Source organism: Narcine bancroftii, chromosome 3, assembly GCF_036971445.1.
Source record: "Narcine bancroftii isolate sNarBan1 chromosome 3, sNarBan1.hap1, whole genome shotgun sequence".
NCBI classification, from domain to species: Eukaryota; Metazoa; Chordata; class Chondrichthyes; order Torpediniformes; family Narcinidae; genus Narcine; species Narcine bancroftii.
Genome location: NC_091471.1, coordinates 368665626 through 368686142, shown reverse-complemented (window position 1 = coordinate 368686142; position 20517 = coordinate 368665626). Strand labels below are relative to the sequence as shown.

Below are 20517 nucleotides of genomic sequence, written 5' to 3'. Positions count from 1 at the left end.
CTTTTGCAGGCAAGCCAATTCTGAACCCACACAGTCAAGTTTAAACAAATTCTATGCCTTACGACTTTCTGAATGAGCCTACCATGGAAAGCCATGCCAAACACCAGATTAAAATCCATAATAAAAATGAAAGGCGAGTTTTAGGTTATGCCCAGTTTTGCTTCTCTAAATTATTATCATTAACCAAAACTGCCAAGTGTTGCAAAAGTGGTGGCATAATTTTCTGATCTGCCATTCCAATGCGCAGAAGGATGTGCACCTTGGTGCAGTGAAAACCCTTTTTACAAGTGTGCAATAATTCCTTAAACATTCAAAAAGTTCTTGGTATGTGAGATGGCATCGTTTTGCACTCTGCATCACACCTTGAAGCCAGTCAACAGCAACATTTCATTCTAAAGTTTACAATCATTGCGCGACAATATTAATTTCAATATTCTATTATACCAAATTTCAGAAATACACACGATTGCTACTTTGTTTTTGAAACGTTTTGCAGGGACACGTATCAGAAGATTTACTGAAAGTACTTCGAAACGGCATTACAAAATAGAGTTACCAATAACATGAATTTGGTGTCAATACAAAACTGATATTCCTGCTTTCGTTCCCAGAACAGGAAAATGAACTGGAGCTATGCATAAAAAAAAGTACATGGAGAACTCTGAGAGCATAAGTTAATAATCAAAGTCTCAAAAACTTCACTTGAAATAGTGTTCAAAGATATTTACAGTACTTTCTAAAATGAAAAAAAGTTAACACGATTTTATGAAGTTCATTTTAAAATAAGGACTTTTTAAATGTTTTGCCACTTTAACCTTTCAGAATGCATCTATTTCCAAAGTGTTCAACAAAATTCACAGTAAACTTTAATTGAGCTAATCCACGATTTACATCATAAAAGTGGGATATTCTCTTGCAAAATAGAATTTCAGTTTTTGAATGCAAACATGAGATTCCAATTGCTGGAAAATATACAAGTAAATAAGCAAATAAATAAAATGAATAAAAGGAAATTCATAGTTTGCCTGCTGTTGAGTTTCAAAATGCTGAGTGTAATATTAAGTTTTTCAAAGAACTGAGATAAGGCTCAATTACTGAACAGTTTTGAGAAAACTGATCCGAGCCAGAGTGGCCACGGTTATCTACAAATTCCTATGGTAAGAATAAGGAAAAATAAAACCAATCTGGCTTCTTCACAGTTCAATCTGAAAAGTATATTTCACAATAATCAGCTGAACAGGAAGTGAAGCTGTCCACACATGTCCTCGTGGGTTGAATAGCAGAATGATCATTCATATAATTGGTGCTCAATGATCAAAAAATGGCCACAGAGGCGAGTGATCAAAAATTACTGAAACTTCTGAAATCATTCCGTAAACAAAAGTTATCATCTTTAATTAAGAAAATTAAATGAGATTACAACAAAATCACAGACTTGTATTTATTTTAAAAAGTCATGGTATCTTCTAAATTCAATGAACCAAACCAACTTCACATTTGAGAATGAATAAAAACTGCAAAACTTTACGATTATGTTACATGACATCATCTGGGCCTCGATTACAGCGTTGTAATTCATGGCGAAGTAGCCATTATCCTCTGTACAATGTCTCTATAGACGGTGAATAGAGGCATGACAGATTCCATAATCTGCCAAATCTGCCCCAGCTTCTTGTCCGAACAGGAATCTCAGCTGGAGCTCTGACCATCAATCATGAGTTTTCAACAGGTCACAAAAAACTCTTGACAAGCTATTGTTAGCAACAGCTGCAATGGATGTACTACAGATGATCTATCTATATTTAAAATATCCTTAACTGCACAAAAGGAACAATAAAAAAATACATTTAAAATTTTCTCTGGAAATAATTTTTGCAACCTACATTTCCAATATTTCCAACCCATTATAACAGTTGCAGCTTTTAAAGTTCACAAAATGAGAACATTATGCTAATGCAAAAATATATATTGATAATATACACAGACATATTCAGAATGGTAGATTTAAGTGTTATTTATTTTGATACATAGATATTAACTGAAAGTTGTCTCAAAATCATATTCCAAAAACTCTACGTCAATATGTCATTCGGACCAAAAACACTTTTAAACTTGCAGTGTTCCTACTGAAATATTTGGCAATACTGGCAATCAATATTGCCAGAAAACCATTCCATTTGAGGCATGAATATGTTAAATAATTGTTTGCAAGTAAATAACTTTCTAACATGTTTAAGAACAATAACTTGCAAGTGACTTTAATCAAGTAAAATGGTTTGATCATTCATAAAAGCAGCCATAAACAAAAATTGATTTTGAGCCACAAAGAGAGAAATTCAGGCATACAAAGGAAGATTTTGAAGAGAACTTTAATTGAGGAAAGTTGAGACAACTATAAGGAAGTTTGGAAGAGGCAATCTCAGAGCTCAGGTTCTCATACACTAAAGGAAAAGAGAACAACTTTGGGAGAGATTAAAATTAGGTATGCACAACAGATGACCATAGGTAGGTGTGCTGGGAACACTCAGCAGGTAAATCAGAATAAATGGAACTTTGCAGGTTGAAAAAAATCATCAAAAGTTCATGGCATTCCAAGGGAATACCAGTGACTCTTTTTTATTTGGAATTATTCCATCACAGTGCAAGATTCCTTCAGTAATCCACTGGTGGTACCTTGAATTATTTATTCAGTGGAAGAAAGTGACTTAAACCTACAATATTTCTGCTCAGAGCTGAGACTTCAACTGAAATCCAGGGTTGACAGCAAGAAAACTTCTACCAACTTCATCAACATTACATTATACCCCCACTATGCAATCAATCCTGTGAATGAAAATGTAAATGCAGAAATACATCTCTATAATACACAAATGTCTGAACCTTGAATACTTCTTGTTGGGAGAGTGGTGCAGAACATGGAAACTGGAGAGTACAGATACATAATTCCATGATGGCAATGCATTGATAATGAGTTTATGGTTATATACAACATACATATGCACCAAAATTATTATTTGCTGTAACCAAGTACTCTGTTTAAAAAAAATTGTCTGCATAAATTAATTAAAAAGAGACAAATAAAATGCAGTTAATCTTCTAGATAAAGAAAGCGAGTATGCAATAATGCAAGCACTTTTCTGTCATTGGAGTTGGAAAGAAATTGGTCTTGATCCAAGAGGTGCTGTCTTCATTCTATACCTTCTACCCAATGGTAGCAGTGGAAAGAGGTTGTGACCATGGTGATCGGGGTCCTTTATGATGTTGGCTGCCTTCTTGAGGCAGTGCCTCATACAGATGTATTCAACTGATGGGCGATCAGAGCCTTTGATGGACCTGGCTATGTTTATTACGTTCTGGAGTCTTCTGCATTTCTAGGCATTCAAATGTCTGAATCTGGCTATGAAGCAATCAGTATACAATCAGTCAGTAGACAAGGTGGTGAACAATATATTTGGCCTGCTTTCCTTCATCCTCCTATAGAAACAGGACCATCATACCATAACAGTACAAGAAATTGGTGAGAACACACTTGCAGTATGTGTGGAGTTTTAGTAACCCAGCGAGGGGAAAGAGATCATCAAGAAGGAAAGGATGCAGAAAAGATTCACGAGAATGCTACCGGAATGGGTAGGCTTTAATTATAAGGAGAGGCCAGAAAGGTTGAAGAGTTTGTTCCTGAAGTGTAGGAGGCAACTGAGGAGGGGAGGGGGTGGGGAGTTTAAAGAAGTTTATAAAATTATGAACAACATCTTTTTCCCAGTGCAAGGGAATCTAAAACTAAAGGGCATAGATTTAAGGCAAGAATGTAAAAATTTTAAAGGGGACCTGAGGGGGCACTTTCTTCACACAGAGGTTGGCATAAGGAATGAGTGGCATCAAACCAGACAATATGCTCAAATAGCTGGAGCAGCCAAGAGCGCAATTGCTGAGCCAAACAACTTATGTTGAAGCAGAACTTGAGAATGTCAGTTACTTGTCCCTGAACTATTCATTTTGTTCCATTGTGGTCCAAGTGCAGGCTTCCACAGGGAGCCTAGTTCCCAGCATATTAGTGTGGTCCAGGGCAGCAGAGCCTCTGCAGCGTGTGGCTGGCTGCATGACAGAAGGCCTCTGACAGCTGGTAAGGGTTTGCCCCCAGGCTCACCAGCTGTCTTTGTTATTGAACGTTTGTCAATGTCAAAGATTAATCTGGTGCATGTCCAGTGGGCGAGCTTCCCAGCCTGTGAACTAGCAAATCTGTAGAATTTTGCACTACCCCTGCTGAACTCCATAAGCTAACCAAAACAATGTAGACATCTAGTGACAAGCGCTCTAACCGAGAAACCTGGTAAACCTTGATGGCCTCTGAGGCAGAGGAAGGTTATATTGGCAATCTTTAAGAATTAGAGAGGCTATGGTGGGATACGAAGAAAAGTACAAATTTAGGAGGAGTTCAAAAATATTTGTGGTTTTGAGGAAAAAAAATCTTAAATTCTATCTGGTTAGGGTGGTAAATTCTCTGAAGTAAAATATTATTGCATTTGTTCTAAAAGAGAATAAGGCAATTGCTTGAAAATTAAAATAGGTTACTGGTGAACAGGAAAATCTGCAGAAGCTGGAGTCGAGTGCAGTCCACAAAAGTGCTGGAGAAACCCAGTGGTCACGCAGGATCCAGGAGAAGCAGAAGGTCGTTGACATCAGGCCCAAAACATAGATGCCCTTTTACTTCCTGTGGATGCTCCAGCACCTCTGTGCAAAACAAGTTATGAGGAGTTAGTGGGAGCTCACTGGATTAAAATATAAATGTACCATATGTGCTAGCGTTTAGGACAACTCTGTATAGGACGACCCCCAGTTTTTCCACCAAAAATGTAGGTTTGGAGCTATACTCTTTCTATAGGGTGACACCCCCCCCACCCCCACCCAAACCTGGCACTGACCAGTGGAGTGATGCCATCACAATATTTTAATACTCAATTACCCTGCAAAGATTTTAATTTCATGAGCATATTTTAAAATAATCCACCTTCGACTCGTGTATCTGCCTGTTTAAAGCACGTACAGAGACGATGGCCGACAGACTGGGTGGCTGGACCCCAGAGGGGAGCGCTGAGATTTCAGTGGACATGTGTAGGTTTGCCCTGCTGAACGAGCAATGCCCCTCAATGAGCACACATTCTTTTCACTGTTGCCATTTCCCTGGAGGGGAGCCAGGACGTCAGCTTGAGGAAGGTGCATAGGGGGGGTTCTGACGGGAACAGTTGTGTGGAGGTGAATCGGGTTGTCAGTGCGAGGAAGGTCCATTGAAGGGCTACTTGCGTGGAGGCGAGTCTGGTTGTCAACGAGAGGAAGGTGGTAGAGTGCGCCTAGGGCCTGATGAGGATGCTCGAGTCGGAGCCAACTGGATGGGAGTAGGATATGGAGGGGGGAGGGGGAAGATGACAGAGGTGCTGAGACTTCACTGTCAAGGTTCGGATTTTAGACCTAGCGTACAAGGCAATCCTGATTTTGAGGTGACATTTTCAAGTTTCCCTTTGAAGAAAACATTGATATGGGGTAATGCCATCTGTTCATGTCATAATTCTGTTTATTCTGATTTAAAACTTGAATCAGAATTGCCAAAATTATTGAAAATGATTTAAATAGTCAAAATATTTTAAAAATCTACAAATTATTATCAATTACTTCGGTCTTGTTGCTTTAGTTCTGTTAAAAATTCTTGAACCAGTCCACGAAAACATTCATTTTGGAAGAAAAAATTACTCTGTATGTTGGATCCTATAACATGGAGCAGTTTGGGGTAACAGAAGTCTTATTGAGCTTACATCAGACTACTTCAACAGTTTCATTTTAAAGCTGTCCTTTTGCATGAATTGATGGCAAAGGAGCGACTATAGTTAATGTCACAAATGCAAAACATTGGGGATATTTGCTGAAGTGTGAAGATGGACTATTTGCTCGTCATCAGAAGACTGATTGAATGCTCTTCTGCTCTCGTTGAGACTCAAAACATTTTTCTAAGCAAACATCTGCTGCTTGAATGACTGAAATTCAAGTAGCAACCTGCCTTAATCCAGTCCAGGAACTGGACTCCTTTGCCCTCCTCTATGGATTTCTACCCTCCATCTCTTCAAAGACTTCGACCATGCAATTTGTTGCTAAACTAAAATAGAATTTTATGGTCAACGTGCTCAAACTGCATTACTGCATTAAAACAAACCAAGTTGTGTAATAGCTCACAGCTTTATAATGAAGGTCTCCTCAGCAATCCTTCTCACTGCATTTTATTTCTATGCTGAAGTAGAACCAGCACAGGAGCTGCAATGTTTAAGCCGCTGTGGAAATCAAAAGACAAAATATCCATCCATCATGCATTGTGATCACCAGTTTACTCACAAAGGTCATTCTGTGATCCCTGTTGCTTCAGATTAATTTAAAAAGACCTGCTTCAAGGACACCCATGGTATCATCTAAAAATTGTTTCAAGGTTCCAGGTGGCAGCTGCCACCTGGAAAAAAAAATTATTTGATGATTTGAGTCTTATTGTAATTCTTTGCAACCAAGGACAAATTTCTGGCGAGCTGTCAGGCAATTTACCACATGAGCTATAAAATTAAACAGATCTTTTTTTTAAGAAAAGGATACCTTGAGAAGATGTTTTTGAAGCATAATCCAGGTTTCAAGTTTGTGCTGCTGTTGTTCAAAGACTGTTCTGCATGATGAGTTGTTTCCCCCATATCACAGAATGCCTGACACCATGGAGGCTAACAAATTAAGAATATGAAACTGAGGCCCTTGGTGACAGAGAAATGCAAAGAACATCTCATTAAACCTGCTGTTTTTTGTGTTCATAATGTTCCAAGGCATTGATTTTAATGGCATTTATAATAATACCCACTCTCAACTCAATGTAGTCATTCTTTATTATTTTCATGTGTAACTTCAACAATTCTAATGTTATTTCACCACAAATTAAGCTACAAATAGCTCCTTAATATAGCCATTTACACATTGCATAAATTCTCATTACTAGCAACATAATTACTTGCAAGTCAACTTATAAATACATTCTCATTTTCTACAAATCAACTGTGTCCTGAATATCTGAAAAGCACATTTGTCTACAGTTATTGGAAGACAATCTGCCAATGGTCCGGTGCTTTATAATGGACAAAACAGTCTTTATAAGAACACTTCCATGCAGTTGGTTGCTTAAATAATTAATATGGCTGTTACAGAATGTCTATTTAACTGACCTTAAATAACAAAACCTTACTTCCAATCGATAATTTTTTTCCATCTTGCCTTTGGTCTGTTGTGTCATCTGCAATTTGTAGATCAGCAACAACGATGAATCGCACCACAAAGAAAAGGTGGAAAGTCTCGTGAAATGATGTGAGAAGAGCAACCGGAGTTTCAATGTGGACAAGATAAAGGAGATGATTGGGGACTTCAGGAGGACCATGGACGACTAACTTCCACTTCTTTCTTCTTTGGCTTGGCTTCGCGGACGAAGATTTATGGAGGGGGTAAAAAGTCCACGTCAGCTGCAGGCTCGTTTGTGGCTGACAAGTCCGATGCGGGACAGGCAGACACGATTGCAGCGGTTGCAAGGGAAAATTGGTTGGTTGGGGTTGGGTGTTGGGTTTTTCCTCCTTTGCCTTTTGTCAGTGAGGTGGGCTCTGCGGTCTTCTTCAAAGGAGGTTGCTGCCCGCCAAACTGTGAGGCGCCAAGATGCACGGTTTGAGGCGTTATCAGCCCACTGGCGGTGGTCAATGTGGCAGGCACCAAGAGATTTCTTTAGGCAGTCCTTGTACCTTTTCTTTGGTGCACCTCTGTCACGGTGGCCAGTGGAGAGCTCGCCATATAACACGATCCTGGGAAGGCGATGGTCCTCCATTCTGGAGATGTGACCCATCCAGCGCAGCTGGATCTTCAGCAGCGTGGACTCGATGCTGTCGACCTCTGCCATCTCGAGTACTTCGACGTTAGGGGTGTAAGCGCTCCAATGGATGTTGAGGATGGAGCGGAGACAACGCTGGTGGAAGCGTTCTAGGAGCCGTAGGTGGTGCCGGTAGAGGACCCATGATTCGGAGCCGAACAGGAGTGTGGGTATGACAACGGCTCTGTATACGCTTATCTTTGTGAGGTTTTTCAGTTGGTTGTTTTTCCAGACTCTTTTGTGTAGTCTTCCAAAGGCGCTATTTGCCTTGGCGAGTCTGTTGTCTATCTCATTGTCGATCCTTGCATCTGATGAAATGGTGCAGCCGAGATAGGTAAACTGGTTGACCGTTTTGAGTTTTGTGTGCCCGATGGAGATGTGGGGGGGCTGGTAGTCATGGTGGGGAGCTGGCTGATGGAGGACCTCAGTTTTCTTCAGGCTGACTTCCAGGCCAAACATTTTGGCAGTTTCCGCAAAGCAGGACGTCAAGCGCTGAAGAGCTGGCTCTGTATGGGCAACTAAAGCGGCATCATCTGCAAAGAGTAGTTCACGGACAAGTTTCTCTTGTGTCTTGGTGTGAGCTTGCAGGCGCCTCAGATTGAAGAGACTGCCATCCGTGCGGTACCGGATGTAAACAGCCGGATGTAAACTTTACCGGATGTAAAGTTTACCGGATGTAAACTTCCACTACACATTAATAGATCGGTCATAGAGAGGGTAGAGAGCAGAAAGTTCCTCGATGTCCGAAGTGACCTTCCCTCGACACACATCTCCTCACTTGGCAGTCAGGCGCAACGGAGACTGCACTTCCTTAGAAGGCTGAGGAGGGCAAGGCTACTGGCCACCATTCCTATCAATATTCTACAGGAGCTCCATCAAAAGCATCCTGGCCAGCTATATCAAAGTGTGGCATGGTTGCTGTAAAGCACTGGATCGGAGGTCAAATCAGAGGACTCTAAAAGTAGCAGAGAGAATCACTGGGGTCTCCCTCTCCCCATCAATGTGACTTATCAGGATTGTTATAGAAAGAGAACTTTTAAAATCAATCTGAACCCTTACCAACCCACGTGCAGCATCTCTAAGCTACTCCTGTTGGGAAAGAGATAAAGGTATTAGAGCCAGAACCACCAAACTGAGAAACAGCTTCTTCCAACAACTGCTAAAAACTCTCTGAGTCTCCACTGTATTAATTTACTTTAAATATATGGATACATGTACTGCACTTGTCCATATGTGTTTTATGTCTGTGTGTGTGTTTGCACTGTTCTGCAGTGTGGAACGAAAAATGTGGTTTTGTCGGGTTGTACTGGTACAATCTGACGATAAATAAACAAATTATACCTGCAATATTGTTATACTTTTAGTCTTGTGTGCACTGATATTATAGTTTTCCATCTCCCAGAACCACAACAAATGCCAGCGTCATGTGCACCAACCTTTTCTTTTTTCCACAATTTTCTATACTTTTCCACCAAACAATAAATTACAATGTAAAATGAAATTCAATAAAATATTATCAAATGTATGGCCAATGCAGGAATCAAATTATATCTGTACCCTGGACCAACTGTTCCTTACCTTCACCCGAAAGCTAGTAGATCTCTTGTGGCAATGAAGAGCAAATGGACCTTCTCTGATCTGACTCAATGTTGTACATCTGTGTCAGGTTTTTTTTTTTGCTTCTATTTCCTTTCCTAAAAATTTGTTACCCTTTATGATTTTATTAGGTTGCAAGATGTGTGATATGATAGAGTGGAGAAAGGAACCGCTAACTGCTGCAAACACATTTGGGATGAAATCACAGAAAATGTACAGCATTCAGAGCCATCCCTTCCATCTCCTCATGTGAATATTTTTGCTTTCTTCACCTTTACCTCTTCCAATCTATTTCCTGCCAAACACTCAATCTCACCACGACTCTCAATGTTTTCGTCAAACTCCAAAAGCAACCTATTTATCTGCTCTCATTTACATCCATCTTTGTCCACTTGGAATTCCTAAGTTCTCTTCAAATATCAATGACACATCTCTCTCATCCTCTTCCATCCTTTGTTCCCTTTAGTGAAGTTTAAAAAAAAATTACACTCGCTTAGAAACAAAATCTTACAGTTCAAAAGACAACCATTCTGGAAAGCAGCCCATTTAATCCCATATCTCATGTTTGTGGACCTGAAAGTTGATCAGCATCAAGCAATAAAAAAAAGTTTAAAACATATTAGAACAAAATGAGTGAAGATGTTATCTATTTTTTGCTCCATTGATGTGTTGTTCTTCCTCTCTGTCTCAAAGCCCAAAGTAATTAACATTTCTGCCTCAAAGGCATATAAAAAAATTATCTTTTTTCAACTGTTAGAAAAGCACAGATGGACATTTAACTGGCTTCAGAACTAAATATTGTTTTTGATAATTAAATTAAATTGGTTTCCCTCTCCCCTTCTCTACAACCCCAGTACATCTTGCCTGCCAGGCTAATTACATTATAAAATTGAGAAAAAAAGCAAAAGTGAAAGAAATATATTTTCTTTATAAACAAAAAAACCCCAATCGTTTTTGTATTTTAAACGATTGAATTGTAATTAAGAAGTGGTGTTCACCACCAATGTCCCAAGTTTAAATCCAGTGTTGTCTCTAAGGAGTTTCTTCATTCTCCCCATGTTTGCATGCCTTTCCTCCGGGGACTCCAATTTCCTCCCACCCTCCAAAAACAGATGGGATTTGTTGGTTAATCAGTGCATTTGGGTGGCAAGGGCTCCTGTGCCAGAAGGGCCAGTTACCGTGCTGCATGTCTAACTTTTTTTTGTTGAAAAGTAGCAAATGCTAAAAGCTTAAGCTAAATATTCTATCAAAGAATGATGTGATAGATTAACCTGAAACTTTAACTCTGTTTCTCACCTCAGATGGTGCCTGACCTATTCTGTCAGCAGGAGTTGGCTGAACAATGTCTCGATACCTAATGAACTTAAGTATCTGGCACTATCTTGAACTGTGCATCTAATCTGACAGGCTAGGTGGAGCCTTCTCACAAAATCCTCACTGAATATGTAAGTAAGGCACAATTCAATGAATGAATTTGATTCCCATTATTCGGTAAAAAGTAATATTTTGACATTTCTTCTGAAGTTTATGGTCATCTGATTGTACAACCCAACAGAACAGTGTTCTCTGGTCCTCAGTGCAAAAACATTCAGATACACAACCAGACATAACACACATACAAATAAATAATACATATGCAGGACAAATATTGTGTTGTACAAATGAGAGTCTTGGATGGTTTAGTGTGAGCAGTTCCTTTGGTCATTTAGCATTCTCACTGCCTGTGGGAAGAAGGTGTTCCTCACCCTGGTGGTGCTGGCTCTGATCCTCCTGTATCTCTTCCCCGACAGGAACAGCTGAAAGATGCAGTATATGGAGTGGAAGTAGCCGGTCAGGACGCGCTCGATAGAGTTTCTGACTTACAGGTTTATCATAGAAGGACATGGAAACAAAGAACAAGTTGTCAGAGGATGTGCTGCAGGCAAACAATGTTTGGATACCTGATGGGCATTCACAGAACAAATGAACAATACTTTGATGACTGTAAAGCCCTACACCTCACCAAACCAAATGCAAAAAACTTTGTTTTTCTGACAATTTGAACCACTTAAAACCATTCAAATTATTCAACTCAAACTTTTAAAAATATAAAAAAATTAAAAACTAAAACATTAATAAATAATATTTGATCTTATCTTTGTCCCTTTTATTATACTCCTGATGGAAAACACGAGGCCCTTTCAAACTGCAGCATACGGTAGCCCTCCTGCAACCCAGGTGCGATTACTGGGGCAAAGGTGCTGAAAGCACCTTTCAAATCGCAAGGAGGATCGACCCTTTAAATTGCCAACCCAGCGATTTAAGGAGGATCCCGCCCCAGTGATGATGTGGTGAACGAAGTATCACGCACTTACCAAAACTACAGCCAGAAGTTAAGAATCGAAGTCCAAAGTCCAAATGGTGAAAGGGAAGGATGTTCAGATGCTGGCTGCCACGGTGATGCATGCATGCAAGCGCTGATATCACCGGAATAAGCGGGTCAGTCATTTTCATTAACAAATTGGCCATGGACGACACCTAGGCAAGTTTTACTGGGTTCCGACAGGGTTGACCTAGTAGGACCCTTTCAAACTGCCATATAACTGGGGCACTAACCATGCAAATTGCCCAGTTAACCCCATTTTACTCGGCAGGTTGAAAGGGCCAAATGTGTCAAAAGTAGCCTGGTGCAAGTTGCTGGAGCAGGTACAAGTGAGAGTCATTGCAACTTCACACTCCCATCAAGAATGAGTGCAACATTTACATTTTTTAGACTGAAATCCTGTGATATTGCTGCAAGGAAGACCTGGCATGAAGCCAACTTTCATCGTTTACACTGAACTGAACACCGTGTCAGTGGGTCTTTTTACACATCAAGCTGGCATTCCGGGAGCAAAAGAGGCGTCAAGTGTAATGTACAACTCATCATATTTTACAGCATGTTAGACCCAAGTTTATCCCCCCAAAAAATAGCTGGTGGCTGTCAGGTGACTCTCCCAGTGGCCTACTGTCAGTCCCACACAGGTCATCGTTGTGTTGAGAAAGTGTTAAGTACCTGAGAGACGAGTCTGGACACAAGGGTTTGCTATCAAACTTTACTTTTATTAACACACAACAATTAATAGAAGAGCATGGGAAAATCGTACTGGGAATAAAATACACACACAATTTATAAAAGAGCATGGGAAAATCGTACTGGGAATAAAATACACACACAATTTATAAAAGAGCATGGCAAAATCGTACTGGGAATAAAATACACACACAATTTATAGAAGAGCATGGGAAAATCGTACTGGGAATAAAATACACACACAATTTATAAAAGAGCATGGGAAAATCTATTGCAAGTAATGATCTATAGCAGCAGTTTGCAAACTTTTTCTTTCCACTCACAGACCATCTTAAGTAATCCCTTACAAATCATTTGCTACAACATAGACCAGCAACAATAAAAAATCACCAAGACGATGGTATCTTCAAAACAATAATTTAAATTAATAACTATTAATATATAAAATTTTACTTAACTCAATTTTTTTGTGCATGTGAGTGGATGGTTGGGGGTACATTCTGAAGAGATGATTCACATTTAAAGTTCAGTCAGAAATCTTTTATGTTGAAACTCAGTCTTTAAACTGCTGTTCAAAATTCTCAAACTCACAAATTCTTGTAGATTTGCTTTCAGAGAAATATTTCTTCATATAAATGGCTTTTTTTCCTCCAATTCCCCTCTCTTGCATGAAGGTTGTGGAACTTGTATTTCACATAATGATTTCACAAACCCAGGCAGGGTTAAATGAAGCAACCATTAAAATGATTACAGTGGCGCTGCTCTCTCTTGACCAAGAGAAGCAGTCAAGTGGCCATCATTTCCCAAAACCACATTGATTCTGTGTCTTTTCCCTGTCAACAGGGAAGGTTTAGATGAAGCATGGTTCAATATTAAAGATGTCTTCTTCAAGTGTCTTTAATCGCATGACTGCTTTGATCAAACACTGGTTCAGTTTCATTTCTCCAAAAGCATGAATCATGGCAGATGGTCTCCTGGTTGTTTATACAGATTATATAGGTGTCTCTCTGAGTGGTTGAAGTTCAAATTCTTCCAAAAGTTAACAAGAAAACATCTGGGCTCTCTGCACAGACTAACAAGCAGAATGCTAAAACATCCATTGTCTCTGGACTTTCAATAGCACAATCCAAAATTCTTACCGCCTTGAATTAAGAATTCCACCATCTCTGGAAGACCTTTCTTATCTGTTAACATGAATGTGTGATCTGTCTTTGTGTCAGTGTTCCTATATCCAATCCACAAAGTCCCTTTAATAAAAATATTTATAACTTAAAAATTACTAATAACATAATTTTGTAACATCACTGCTATCTATTGTTGGGGGTTGGTGACTTCAGACTGTTCAAATTGAGGACAAACCCACAGACCACCTTGCTCACCACACAAGGTGACTAGAGACACCTGGGGACAGCTGAGAGCGGGGCAGTGGGATCAGTGTGGGGGCTGATGCCACCCCCTAACACTAATTTCCTCTCCCTTGATATCTGAAGGTCCGTCAGTGACTGTCTTGAATACATTCAGTAACTGAGCATTCACACCCTTTTTCAGTAAAGTTCCAGATTCAATGCCTTTTCATACAAACTTTTTATCTTATTCATGAATGATCAAGCCCTATTTTGAAAGGCCAACAGCCACCCCACATCTGTCTTGTCAAGACCATGAATTATGTACTTATGAATTAAATCATCTCTCATTCTCCTCCCAGCAACACAACAGTGCTTCACCCACCTAACAAAATGGTGAGTCTAGTAGAGGATGCGTCACTATTTCACCACCAGCTCATTTCAGACCTCTGTATTTATGGGAGAATGCACAGACATCTGAGATGGGCTCAGCCCCAAGTGCCTGCTGGTCAGGTTTTCCCTGGTGAACTATTTGCTAACAACCAGATAGACTCTGCCTTTTATCTTGGCTGTTTAATTACAGCGCAATCTGACAGATCTAGTGTCAATCAGTGATGTACTGGGAAAGATACCTTGCCGGGTTGGTGCTGGACCCAGCCACACTTACAATTGCCCTCACCCCTCTCCATGAGCTGCCCACAGCAACAGAGAACAGGCAGTGGGTCACCAGGAGAGAGCAGGACAGTGGGATTATTATTAAGATTTCCGTTAGGAACATAGGAAGTAGAAACAGGAGTAGGCCAAAAATGGCCCATTGGGCCTGCTCCGCCATTCAATAAGATCAAGGCTGATCTAATTTATGACCTAACTCCACCTACCTGCCTTCTCCCCATATCCCCCAATTCCTCTATCATGTAAAAATTATCTAACCGAATTTTAAATACGTTTAATGAAGCAGCCTCAACCACTTTCCTGGATAGAGAATTCTAAACATTCACTACTCTCTGGGAAAAACTATTTTTCCTCATCTCTGTCCTAAATCTACTCCCCAGAATCTTGAGACCGTGTCCTCTCGTTTTAGTTTCCCTGGCCACCTCAAAAAACCATCCTACATCTATCCTATCCATACCCTTCATAATCCTATATGTTTCTATAAGATCTCCTCTCATTCTTCTGAACTCGAGCGAATACAATCCTAGACAATTTAATCTTTCATCATAAGTCAAGCCCTTCATCCCAGGGATCAACCTAGTAAACCTCCTCTGGACCGTCTCCAAAGCCAGTATACCCTTCCTCAAATATGGAGACCAGAACTGGACACAGTACTCCAGGTGCGGTCTCACCAGTACCTTATACAGTTGTAACATTACCTCCCTACTCCTGAATTCAATTCCTCTAGCGATGAAGGCCAACATTCCATTTGCCTTCTTAATAACCTGCTGCACCTACAACCTAACTTTTTTGCGATTCATGCACAAGCACTCCCAAGTCCCTCTGCACAACAGCATGCTGTAGTTTTTCACCCTTTAAATAAAATTCAGCTCTTTTATTTTTCTTGCCAAAGTGGATAACCTCACACTTACTAACATTGTACTCCATCTGCCAGACCTTTGCCCACTCATCCAGCTTAACTCTATCCCTCTGCAGACTCTCCACATGCTCATTATAATTTGCTCTTCCACTCAATTTGGTGTCAATCTGCAAACTTGGCTACACCACATTTTGTCCCCTCCTTCAAGTCATCGATGTAAATGATGAACAGTTGTGGGCCTAGCACCAACCCCTGCGGCACCCCACTGACCACTCTCTGCCAACCTGAAAAACTCCCACTTATCCCGACTCTCTACTTCCTGTCCGACAACCAATTTTCGATCCATGCCAATATACTTCCCCAGACTCCACTTTCCTGTAACTGACTGATAAGTCTCTTGTGCGGCACCTTATCAAACACTTTCTAGAAATCCAAATATACAACATCAACGTGTTCCCCTCTATCGACCACACCCATTATATCCTCAAAGAATCCTAACAAGTTTGTCAAACAAGATCTTCCCTTTCTAAAATCACGCTGCATCTGCCTGATTGAACCCTTACGTTCCAAAAGTTTCACTATTTCATCTTTAATGGCGGCTTCAAGCATTTTTCCAACTACAGATGTCAAACTAATTGGCCGATAATTTCCAGTCTTCTGCCTACATCCCTTCTTAAAAAGTGGCGTGACGTTTGCTGTCTTCCAGTCTGCCGAGACCTGCCCAGAATCCAAGGAATTTTGGTCTATGACCACCAATGCATCAACTATAACTTCTGCCATTTCCTTCAGAACTCTTGGATGCATATCATCAGGACCAGGTGATTTGCTTGGCTTTAGTCCCATTAGTTTCTCCATCACTACTTCTTTTGTAACAACTATTTTATCAAGGCCTTCCCCAACATTCACATCCATAACTCTGCACTTGGGCATGCTGGACGTGTCTTCCACCGTGAAGACTGACACAAAATATTTGTTCAATGCCTCGGCCATTTCCTCATTTTTTGCTACCAGTTTTCCTTTCTCATCCTCCAAGGGTCCTATGTTAACTCTGGCCACCCTCTTCCGTTTTATATATTTATAAAATATTTTGCTTTCTGTTTTTATATTTTGTGTCAATTTACTTTCATAATCCTTTTTCCCATTTCTTATTACCTGCTTTGTAACCCCTTGTTGTCTCTTAAAGTTTTCCCAATCTTCCAGTTTCCCACTGCTCTTTGCAGCTTTGTACACCTGCGCCTTCAATTTTATGCTCTCCTTTATTTCCTTTGTTAACCACGGTTGATTTTTCCCTCCCTTGCTGCCCTTTTTCTTGACCGGAATATATTTTTGTTGAGCATTTCAAAATATTTCTTTGAAAATCTTCCACTGTTCCTCAACTGTTTCATCAATTAGCCTGTGCTCCCAGTCCACTCTGCCCAATTGCTCCCTCATCCTAGTCACCCCTGTTTAAGCATAATATATTAGTTTTAGATCTAACTATTTCCCCTTCCATCTGAATGGGAAATTCAATCCGACTATGATCGCTATTTCCCAGATGGTCTCTGACGATTACATCATTTACTCTACCTATCTCATTGCACAACACTAGATCCAGGAGAGCATTTTCTCTTGTGGGTTCCTTAACATGCTTGTTACACTTGTGTAATAATACAAAAATAAGACCGTTTTGAACTGAATCTTCACTAAGATTCAAACCTATAATCAACTGTACAAGAAAAACATAGAACGTTACAGCACAGAACAGGCATAATGTTGTGCTGACCTATATAAACCTCCTCAACAAACTAAACCTTCTCGCCTTTACAACCATTACACTATTTTTCTTGCATCCATGAGCTGGTCTAAAAGTCCCTATGTCCCCAGCCTCCATTACCACCCCTGGAAACACATTACAGGAACCCACTACTCTATGTGTAAAAGGCTTAACTTTCACATCTACCCTAAATGTTTTTCCCTTCATCTTGTACAGATGTTTTCTGGTGTTTGCTACGCCTGCCCTGGGAAAAAGGTGCTGGCCATCTTTATGCCTCCCATAATCTTGTAGTCCTCAATTAAGTCACCTTTCATCCTTCTTCACTCCAAAGAGAAAAGCCCAACCTCTGTTAACCTTGCCTCATATTCTCCAATCTAAGTAACATCGTGGTAATTCTCCTCTGCACCCTCTCCACATCCTTCCTATAATGAGGCAACCAGAATGGAACAGAATATTCCAAGTGTAGTCTAACCAGAGTTTTGAGGGTTGCAACATTACCTCTCAACTCTTGAACACGATCCCTGTGGAATGAAAACAGCATACCAGACGTCTTCTTAACTATCTTATCAACATTTGTTCAAACCTTGAGATATATGGATTTGGACACTGGTAAGAATCCTACCATTAACCATCTACTCTGCCTTAAGTTGCTTTCCAAAATGCATCACTTCGCACCTATTTGGATTGAACTCCATCTACCACTTTTCCAACCAACTCTATATTCTGTCTACATTCTGATGTAACCTATGACAACCTCCTACATTATACACACCACCACCCTTTGTATCATCTGCTTCTTCACCAGGTCATTTAATAAAATCTCAAAGAGCAGGGGGCGTCCCAGAACAGATCCCAATGGAACTCCACTAGTCACTAACCTCCAGGCAGAATATATTTTACATACTACTACCCTCTGCTTTCTGTAAGCAAGCCATTCTGAATCCAAACAGCAAGGTTCCATGGTTCCCTTGTTTCATGACTTTCTGACTGAGTCGACCTTGTCAAATACCTTACTAGTGTCCATCTGCACCACTATGACCCTACCTTCATCAATTTCTTTTGTCATTTCCTCAAAAGACTCAATTAGGCTTCCCTTCACAAAGCTATGCTGACTGTCTCCGAGAAGACTGGACTTCTCCAAATGCTCATAAATCCTATCCCTAAGAATCCTCTACAATAGTTTGCACACCACTGACACAAGACTCACTTGCCTATAATTCCCAGGATTCTCCTTTTTTTTAAAAAAAAGGGTCTACATTTGCCATTCTCCAATCTTCCGGTACCTCCCCTAGGGCCAGGGAGGTACAAAGATCATGCCAACGCCCAAGCAATCTCTTCCCTTACTTCCTGTAGTTACCTGGGGTATATCTCATCCAGTCTTGAAAACTATCAATCCTAATGCCTTTGAGAAGATCCAGTACTTCCTCTTTCTTCACGTTCACATCAGCTTGTTCTATGTTGACCTTACATCGACCAAGATCCCTCACTCTGGTGAACACAGAAGCAAAATATTCATTGTGGACCTCCACTACCTCCTCTGCCTCCAGGCACATTGCCTTCTTTATCTCCCCTCCCTCTTAACTTTATAAACAACTGGGTCTGTTCAAAACGATGCACATAGATAGAACACAAAAGTTTTAAAAGATTTATAAAAGGAAGCTGTGTAAGTTTTCCAAGTATATATTTAATGTAGAAATGACAAATGTACAAACCACCAACCCGTGTAACCATTAAGTAACAGGGCCTTCTAATTCCCATGCTGAAGAAGTTGATACAGCATATTTTACAAACTATGTAATTAAGATGTTAAAATCAATCATATTATGAAAGATTACACATTTTATGATTCAGTACTGACACACAGTTGCTAAACCATTTACTCTATGATTATACTAAGTTACATATTGAACGGACTTTATATTGTTCACATTGTCTCAATTGGAAACAGCTGTTGCAAAACTCATCCCAAATGAGCTATTCATTCCCACTTATGTACAGTATTTATATTTAAAAGATTTGACAAATCAACAGCACAACCTATTTGTTCTGATCAATGCCCACATAAGGTAATGCATCTTTTCACTGATGTAATTCATAAAGTGCATGATAAAAATTTCCAGCTTCACATCAGAGCTCCATCAACACAAGTAATCCTGCATCCACTTTATTATGCAAATTAAACCATAAAATGTGCAGTCAAGTAGATGATTTATTGCAATCAAATGATGTGTTAAGGGCAATCCCCATAGTTTGGTCATCGGCACCAGGGTTTTCACCTCCCAGACACTGACAGGAGCCAAGAAGTCATTCCATAGACAGCATAGCACATTTTGCAGCCACACTTAACTGGACAACTAAGCAACGCTGTCAAAACACTCTCTGGCAAAAGTAATGACAATATACAGGGTTTGGAAAATCAGCATAAATAAATTATCTCAGGAAAAATGCGAGAATATATCATTGTAGATGGGAATTTTTTTTGAAGGAAGACATCTTGGATGTTCTGGTATGGAAGACCTCATCCTGGGAGCAGATGTGATGGAAGTGGAAGAACTGAGAGAAAGGAATAGATTCCTTCCAAGGGACAGAGTGTGAAGAGGTGGCATTGAAATAACTGTGGAAGTTGATACATTTGTAGAAAATATCTGCAGAGTGTTTGTCTCCTGTGATGGACACAGAGATCAAGAAAGGGACATTCTTGTTAGAGATGGACCGTGAATTTGAAATCAGGGTGAAAATTAGCCGCAAAATGGATCAAGTCGACAAACTCAATTTGAGTGCATGAGACAGCACCAATGTAGTAGTCAGTATAGTGGAGGAAGAATTGAGGAGCCTGGCCTGTGTAGGCTTGTAGCATGAATTGCTCCACAAAGCCAACAAAAGGACAGGCAAAGCTGGCCCATGGCAACGCATTTAACTTGAGAAAGTGGGATGTGGCAAAGGAGAAGTTATTGAAGAGGAGAACAAGTTCTGCCAGGTGGAGGAGGAGTACTGGCTTGGGGTGTTGAGAAAGAAACAAAGGACTTTGAGACCTTCACTAGGGGGGATTTCAGCATCTCCAGACTCTCAAATCTCCAGATATTTTTTTGCATTCATAGCAAAAATTCCAATTAAAATTACACAAACGTGCTCATCTGAAGGGTGTTCATTTCATCTTTATTATTTAGCCGTGATCAAATGGACATTTTGTTCCCGTCATTAGCTGCTGTATTTCTAGAACAGGAAATTAATAGTTTTTAATTTAGAAAATGAAATTAAACCTAACTGCAAAAGTTCTTCACTAGAGTACAATCTGAAAACTTCCCACTTTTCTTTCAAGAA

The 20517-nt window shown here is 40.0% G+C and overlaps 1 protein-coding gene across 4 annotated transcripts in view; it reads right to left on the bottom strand.

Annotated features, from left to right (window-relative positions):
* stx8 (syntaxin 8) overlaps positions 1-20517 on the bottom strand; it is a 154117-nt gene that overhangs the window by 105650 nt on the left and 27950 nt on the right. Inside the window, exon 7 of one of the 4 annotated variants that reach the window (XM_069930261.1) lies at positions 12629-13816. The exons of 2 other annotated variants lie outside the window; for them this stretch is intronic. In XM_069930261.1, coding sequence (XP_069786362.1) covers positions 13683-13816 — 134 coding nt within the window. In that variant the 3' untranslated portion in view covers positions 12629-13682. Of the gene's footprint in view, positions 1-12628; positions 13817-18860; positions 20410-20517 lie in introns of those variants that run through there. One more of the 4 variants, XM_069930263.1, reaches the window with a different exon arrangement.